Genomic DNA, 8,339 nt, shown 5'->3' on the forward strand with positions numbered 1-8,339 from the left:
ATGTAGTGGTGTCTTCTTTTATGAGTGTTGTGTTGTCTCTCTTTATGTAGTGTTGTTGGTGTCTCTCTTTATGTAGTGTTGTGTTGTCTCTCTTTATGTAGTGTTGTGTTGTCTCTCTCTATGTAGTGTTGTGGTGTCTCTTTATGTAGTGTTGTGGTGTCTCTCTTTATGTAGTGTTGTGGTGTCTCTCTTTATGTAGTGTCTCTCTTTATGTAGTGGTGGTGTCTCTCTTTATGTAGTGTTGTGGTGTCTCTTTATGTAGTGTTGTGGTGTCTCTCTTATGTAGTGTGTGTGTCTCTTATGTAGTGTTGTGTGTTCTCTCTTTATGTAGTGTTGTTTGTTCTCTTTGTGTGTGTGTTGCTTCTTTATGTAGTGTTGTGGTGTCTCTCTTTATGTAGTGTGTGGTGTCTCTCTTATGTAGTGGTGGTCTCTCTTTATGTAGTGTTGTGGTGTCTCTCTTTATGTAGTGTTGTGTGTCTCTCTTTATGTTTGTGTCTCTCTTTATGTAGTGTTTGTGGTGTCTCTCTTTATGTAGTGTTGTGGTGTCTCTCTTTATGTAGTGTTGTGTTGTTCTCTCTTTATGTAGTGTTGTGGTGTCTCTCTTTATGTAGTGTTGTGGTGTCTCTCTTTATGTAGTGTTTGTTGTCGTCTCTTTATGTAGTGTTGTGGTGTCTCTCTTAGTAGTGTTGTGGTGTCTCTCTTTATGTAGTGTTTGTGGTGTCTCTTTATGTAGTGTTGTGTTTGTCTCTTATGTAGTGGTGTGTCTCTCTTTATGTAGTGTTGTGGTGTCTCTCTTTATGTAGTGTTGTGGTGCTCTCTTTATGTAGTGTTGTGGTGTCTCTTTTATGTAGTGTTGTGGTGTCTCTCTTTGTAGTGTCTCTCTTTATGTAGTGTTGTGTGTCTCTCTTTATGTATTGTCTCTCTTTATGTAGTGTTGTGGTGTCTCTCTCTATGTAGTGTTGTGTTGTCTCTCTTTATGTAGTGTGTGGTGTCTCTCTTTATGTAGTGTTGTGGTGTCTCTCTTTATGTAGTGTTGTGTGTCTCTCTTTATGTAGTGTTGTGGTGTCTCTCTTTATGTAGTGTTGTGGTCTCTCTATGTAGTGTTGTGTTGTCTCTCTTATGTAGTGTTGTGTGTCTCTCTTTATGTAGTGTTGTGGTGTCTCTCTTTATGTAGTGTCTCTCTTTATGTATGTTGTGGTGTCTCTCTTTATGTAGTGTCTCTCTTTATGTAGTGTTGTGGTGTCTCTCTCTATGTAGTGTTGTGGGTGTCTCTCTTTATGTAGTGTTGTGGTGTGTCTCTCTTTATGTAGTGTTGTGGGTGTCTCTCTTTATGTTAGTGTTGTGGTCTCTTTATGTAGTGTTGGGGTCTCTTTATGTAGTGTTGTTGTTGTCTCTCTTTATGTAGTGTTGTGGTGTCCTCCTTATGTAGTGTGTGGTGTCTTCTCTCTATGTAGTGTTGTGTTGTCTCTCTTTATGTTAGTGTTGTGGTCTCTCTTTATGTAGTGTTGTGTTGTCTCTCTTTATGTAGTGTTGTGGTGTCTCTCTTTATGTAGTGTGTGTTGTCTCTCTTTTATGTAGTGTTGTGGTGTCTCTTCTTTATGTAGTGGTGTCTCTCTTTATTGTAGTGTTGTGGTGTCTCTCTTTATGTAGTGTTGTGTGTCTCTCCTTATGTAGTTTGTGGTGTCTCTTTTATGTAGTGTTGTGTTCTCTCTGTTATGTAGGTGTGTGGTGTCTCTCTTTATGTAGTGTTGTGGTGTCTCTCTTTATGTAGTGTTGTGGTCTCTTTATGTAGTGTTGTGGTCTCTTTATGTAGTGTTGTGGTGGTCTCTCTATATGTAGTGGTGTGGTGTCTCTCTTTATGTAGTGTTGTGGTGTCTCTTCTTTATGTAGTGTTGTGGTGTCCTCTTTATGTAGTGTTGTGGGTGTGGTTCTCTTATGTGTGTTGTGTTGTCTCTCTTATGTAGTGTGTTGGATGTCTCTCTTTATGTAGTGTTGTGGCGTCTCTTCAACATCTACCATGATAGGAGATGTAACCCCGATCGTTCCTCAGGTCCATCATTGGTTTTGAGTGTTATCACTGTGGCACCAAATATGTTCCAATCAACAATGTCACTGATGACGTCAGAAAAGGGTAAAATCTCACAAATCAGCATTTTCATTATGACTAATCATTTCATTGTTGTACTCAGGGCGTTTTTTTTTCTCTCTCTCTCTCTTTATATTCACTTTGCATATTTTCCGTTGTTATTGGAACTTATTTGATCAGAATAATGAATTGTATCGGCTACTTGACTGGGTGGTTTGGGATTACTGGTACTGAGGGACATATGGGCTTTTTATGGCGTATGTATCAGAGCACGATCTCAAACTCTTTCCGAAACACTTGGTTATATAAAAGTCTGACAAGATTATTTTAGAGGTACATTTCTTCTTGTCYTCATGAGTCTCAGCCCGTTGATATTTCTCTGTCTCGGTCTTTACCTCCCAGTGTGGAATGGTGAGTTCCTTTTAAATATGATACAAGACATTTCTTTAAGGACTAGATTTAGCCAATGCAGAGTTAGTTGTTAGTTGTATTGTTGTGACCCTTACTTCTGGATGATGTGGAGCTGTATAGGATACAAGCTCAGCAACAGCAGTGAGTGAATCTGACCTTTCCCCTCTCTCTCTCTCTCTCTCCCTCTTTCTGCTGCTCTCTACCTCTCTTTCTCTCTCTATCCACCTCTCTCCCACTCTCTCTCCCCAGCGCTGAAGGTCACCCAGCCGTACCGTGTGGTCGGTTTTCGTGGTGAGGTGGAGCTGTTCTGCTCCTACCACCACACAGGGAGACATGAACCGGAGGAGCTAKGGGTCACTCTGTACCAGGGGATGTACAGGGAGGAGAAGCAGGAGGTGTGCACCACCTTCTTCACCCACAACCAGACATCCTTCCAGGTGGAGGGAGTGAGGGAGGTGCGTTGTCGGGGCCAGTTAGGGCCAGGCAGGGTGAACCTGACTATTTCTGGTCTCCGGGGTAACGACACTGACCTGTACTACTGTGGCATAGAGGTGATGTACCCTCCGCCATACCTCAGGACGTTTGGAAATGGTACTCTCCTCTACATACCAGGTAAGTCTGTATACTAATGTACAATGAGATAATACATTCTGAGGTGAATAACTGACTGTGTATGAAGCTGTAACATGGACTTTGAAGTTGATGGGAGATTTGGGGGAAAATTCTAGTTACAGGTGTTTTATTTTATGTTGGGATTCAGTGAAAGAAAAAGATTTGTTTAATCTCTGAATTCCTTATGCTTATACTGAATAACCTTATACTACAGTGGGTTATTTCAGGATAACACAGAGTGTTTCCTGGTTGTCTTAAACAAATCTACCTTGAAACAAGCGTATACACCTCACACACATGGTTATGGGTGTAACAAAAAGAGGACACCTGTACTATGTCAGATACAGAGTTAAAATGTATTACATTTGGAGTTTGCATCCCAATATTACACTTTATATACATCACAGAAGACTGAAATACAACAAAACCGTTTGATGTAGAAACACCAGATTTTCAGCATTAAAAAAACCCCAACATTATTAATTATGATAAATATGAATAACATTCCACCCATGAGGCCAAAGAGGGCGCTTTTGGTCATTGACTGCAGGAAAGGGCTACAGTAATGAAACTGTCTATATGTGTGACCTTCTATAGAGGAACCAGGCTGCTCCTTGCCAGAGGCCCAGAGAAGAAGTGATATGGGAGAAACATCAGTCAGACTAGCTCTAGCAGGACTGGTCGCAGCCAGCATACTAATGGTCATCTCTGTTATCGCTTTTCTTCTTTACCAGGTAAGGCATTACAAACACCCTCTGCTTTAACATGGATGATACTGTACATGTCTTGTATTTTTCAAATTCATGACCAACATTAACCTAATAACAAAAGTTATTTTGGTTGAGAGGCACTACTGTTATGTTCTTTTATAGTTTTCTCCACCGAGTACAGAGCCTTCAGAAACTATTCACACCCTTTAACTTTTTCCTCATTTCTGTTGTTACAGCCTGAATTTAAAATGGACTAAGTGTAGATGTTTTGTCACTGGCCTACACACAATACCCCATAATGTCGAAGTGGAATTGTGTTTTTAGACATTTTTACATAAAAATGTAAAGCCGAAATGTATTGAGTCAATAAGTATTCAACCCCTTTTTTTTTATGGCAAGACTAAATAYGTTCAGGAGTGAACATTTGCTTAACAAGTCACATAATAAGTTGCATGGATTCACTCTGTGTGCAATAATAGTGTTTAACATCTCTTTACACCACACATACAATTATCTGTAAGGTCCCTCAGTTGAGTAGTGAATTTCAAACACAGATTCAACCACAAAGACCAGTGAGGTTTTCCAATTCCTCGCAAAGAAGGGCACCTATTGGTAGATGGGTAAAAAAAAAATATTGCAGACTTTGAATATCCCTTTGAGCATGGTGAAGTTATTAATTACACTTTGGATGGTGTATCAATACACCCAGTCACTACAAAGATACAGGCATCCTTCCTAACTCAGTTGCCGGAGAGTAAGGAAACTGCTCAGGGATTTCACCATGAGGCCAATGGTGACTTTCAAACAGTTAGTGTTTAATAGCTGTGATATGAGACAACTGAGGATGGATCAACAACATTGTAGTTACTCTGTAACTAACCTAAATGACAGAGTGAAAAGAAGGAAGCATGTAAAGAATACAAAATATTCCAAAACAAGCATCCTGTTTGCAACAAGGCTCTAAAGTAATACTGCAAAGAATGTGGCAAAGCAATTCACTTTTTGTCCTGAATCCTGAATATAACGTGCTATGTTTGGGGCAAATCCAAAATATTTCTGAGTACCACTCTCCATATTTTACCTTTCATCAAAGCAGACTTCCAGATTTTCCTCGGGGATTTTGCTCCATTACGTTTTCTTTTTTTTATCCTGAAAAACTCCCCAGTCCTTAACGATTACAAGCATACCCATAATGTGATGCAGCCATTACTATGCTGCGGGCGGCAGGTAGCCTAGTGGCCAGTAACCGAAAGCCTAGGCAAGAACCAATTCTTATTTACAATGACAGCCAAGGAACTGCCTTGTTCAGGGGCAGAACAACAGTTTTTACCTTGTCAGCTCGGGGATTCGATCTAGCAACCTTTCGGTTACTGGCCCAAAGCTCTAACCACTAGGCTACCTGCCGCCCACAGCATGGTTCAACGGTCATTTCATTGAAATGACATGGGAAGCAATGTTGATTCAACCAGTGTGTGCCCAGTAGGAAGTATGTTTGCGTTAATCTTTTAGCAGACAATCGTGTTCTTTTGATGAATGTATTAGCAATTTTGACGGTGTAATATAGTTTAGATTCATGTATTTGTGTTTTGAGAAGGTAACTACATTTTTTGAAAAGGCATTTAGTGTTTTGCAACAGAGTTCTGTGTCTTGTAGAATCTGGTTTTGAAAAATCGACAACATTGTTAAAAAAATACTTGAGAAAACCTGTAATAGATATAATAATACATTTTGACCTATTTACCGTCTAGGTTCTACAGAGGAAAAGAAGGTTTGGAGGAATAACACCGATGATTTCACAGAATGACGGAAGATTTGGTTATGGAAACTTCCAATGAAGAATGTTCATCAATTGTCTGCATCACCTCCAATTCCCCATATATTGTTTTGCAAATATATATACATACATACACATATAAATACATACATACAACATGATCATTACACAGGTGCACCTTGTGCTGGGGACAATAAAAGGCCACTAAAATGTGCAGTTTTGTCACACAACACAATGCCACAGATGTCTCAAGTTGAGGGAGCAGCAGTTGGCATGGTTACTGCAGGATTGTCCACCAGAGCTGTTGCCAGAGAATGTAACGTTAATTTCTCTACCATAAGCCGCCTCCAACGTCATTTTAGAGAATTTGGCAGTACGTCCAACCGGCCTCACAACCGCAGACCACATGTAACCATGCCAGCCCAGGACTTCCTGATTGGCTGGGCCTGGCTCCCCAGTGGGTGGGCCTATGTCTTCCCAGGCCCACCCTTGGCTGCACCCCTGGACAGTCATGTGAAATCCATAGATTAGGGCCTAACAAATTAATTTCGGACTGATTTCCTGATATGAACTGTAACGCAGTAAAATCGTTGATAAAAAAAACATGTATATTTAACGATGAAATTGTTGCATGTTGCGTTTATATATATTTTTAAACTATAGTTAATAAACCAATTCCAAACCTCTATGACCAGCCAGTTTTCAGTTTCCCCCTCCCCACTCAGACCACTCCCAGACAGTCTTAGCAAAATTCTTGCTTGAGAAATTGTTCTTAGCTAAGAAGCTATATTTGTTTCTTTTTGACAGTTTTAATTGAAACAAATCACAGTAAGGTACTTAACTGTTACCGAGAAATAATTTGATAAAAATGTCTGCGTTGGACCTTTAAGGATTCTAGCTGTAAGTGTCCTACAGGTTAGAGATTTAGAATGAGATTTAGAATGAGATTTAGAATGTGATTTAAAATGTGATTTAGAATGAGATTTAGAATGAGATTTAGAATGTGATTTAGAATGAGATTTAGAATGTGATTTAGAATGAGATTTAAAATGTGATTTAGAATGAGATTTAAAATGTGATTTAGAATGAGATTTAAAATGTGATTTAGAATGAAATTTAAAATGTGATTTAGAATGTGATCAATGGTTTGAAAACTTTTCATGATTCATTTCTGTCTTAGTCAATAGGATTTCTTATAATGTTAAATAAATGTTTATATTATTGTGACATCTCTAGAAACAGGGTCTCTGTATTATCATGGGGCGGCAGGTAGCCTAGTAACCGGAAGGTTGCAAGATCGAATCCCTGAGCTGACAAGGTAAAAATCTGTTGTTCTGCCCCTGAACAAGGCAGTTAACCCACTGTTCCTCGGCCGTCATTGAAAATAAGAATTTGTTCTTAACTGATTTGCCAAGTTAAATAAAGGCAAAATTTAAAAAAAAAATGTAATCAGAGGATCGGCGTTGGAATAACTCTATATATAAGGTTAGGGTTAATCACAAGGTGTGGTTAAGGTAAGGTTTTGCATTTTAAGAAGATATAAGCTTTTTAATTAACTAGGCAAGTCGGTTAAGAACAAATTCTTATTTACAATGACGGCCTACCGGGGAACAGTGGGTTAACTGCCTTGTTCAGGAGCAGAATGACAGATTTTTACCTTGTCAGCTCAGGGATTTGATCTAGCAACTTTTCAGTTACCGGCCCAACGCTCTAACCACTAGGCTACCTGCCGCTACCTGCCGGGGTTTAAGACTATTGTGGCTGGGTTAACTAGTGACAACCCTCTCATTCATTTAAGGGTTAAATAAATTTGACTATTATTATACTGCTCAATTTATACATTTGCCCCCCTTCCCCAAAACATGTGTAAATATTGGACTATAAATTGTGCCTTCCTGTATTATACTGATGCTAAAATGTTTATTCTATTCTACTGAGACACTTACTTTGTGGTCGTATTCCTATCTTGTATCAGTTCTTATTGCTGTTGTCCAGAAGGAACCTGCATGTAAGCATTTAGTTGGACGATGTGTAGCATCCGTATATTGTACATATGACTAATAAAATGTGAAAACTTAAAAGCACCCTGGAATGATTCAAGAAGAAACGTTAGACTGTTCTGGAGTGGCCCGCGTTGAGTCCAGATCGGTATCATAACCTTCGATGAGATGTGTTCTGGAGTGGCCCGCGTTGAGTCCAGATCCGTATCACATCCATAACCTTCCACGAGATGTGTTCTGGAGTGGCCCGCGTTGAGTCCAGATCCGTATCACATCCATAACCTTCCACGAGATGTGAAAACAGCAGTTGTTAGAGTGCATCTTTAAAACGTTGAATAATTAGAGCAGTTTGCTGCTGAAGAGTCGGCCGAATTGCCAGTAGAAAGGTGCAGCCAGCTCATTGATGGCTACAAGCATTTGTCGGCAGTTATCTTGGCCATGGACTGTGCAACCAAGTACTAGCTCCGGGGTGCCAATCATTTTGTCCATGCCATTTTTCTTTATTTTGTCATTTAAAATTGTAAACTGAAAAAAAACACAATCGCTTATGTCGGCCTTCCACTTCTACGGTGGAAAGTGGTTTGGCCTACAAACTATGTCCACTTTATGGAAAGATTAGACTCTCACGAACACGATGGGGTTCTCCGTTTTGCTCTACAACCCCCAAAAAGCCACCCGGGACTAGTCTGAAGGTAACCCGGTACCGGCCCCACAGGACTAGTCTGAAGGTAACCCGGTACCGGCCC

General features: G+C 39.9%; 1 protein-coding gene across 1 annotated transcript; it reads left to right on the forward strand.

Moving 5' to 3' along the window:
- The first annotated feature begins 2,013 nt into the window (after nucleotides 1-2,013).
- On the forward strand, nucleotides 2,014-7,721 carry LOC112075407 (cytotoxic T-lymphocyte protein 4-like). The gene is made up of 4 exons (XM_024142411.2): nucleotides 2,014-2,497; nucleotides 2,747-3,109; nucleotides 3,707-3,843; nucleotides 5,568-7,721. Exons 1-4 carry the CDS (start codon nucleotides 2,440-2,442, stop codon nucleotides 5,652-5,654), a joined length of 645 nt encoding a protein of 214 aa, XP_023998179.1. The 5' UTR covers nucleotides 2,014-2,439; the 3' UTR covers nucleotides 5,655-7,721.
- Nucleotides 7,722-8,339: the final 618 nt, after the last annotated feature.

This window comes from Salvelinus sp. IW2-2015, unplaced genomic scaffold, assembly GCF_002910315.2.
Source record: "Salvelinus sp. IW2-2015 unplaced genomic scaffold, ASM291031v2 Un_scaffold3141, whole genome shotgun sequence".
Classification (NCBI taxonomy): Eukaryota; Metazoa; Chordata; class Actinopteri; order Salmoniformes; family Salmonidae; genus Salvelinus; species Salvelinus sp. IW2-2015.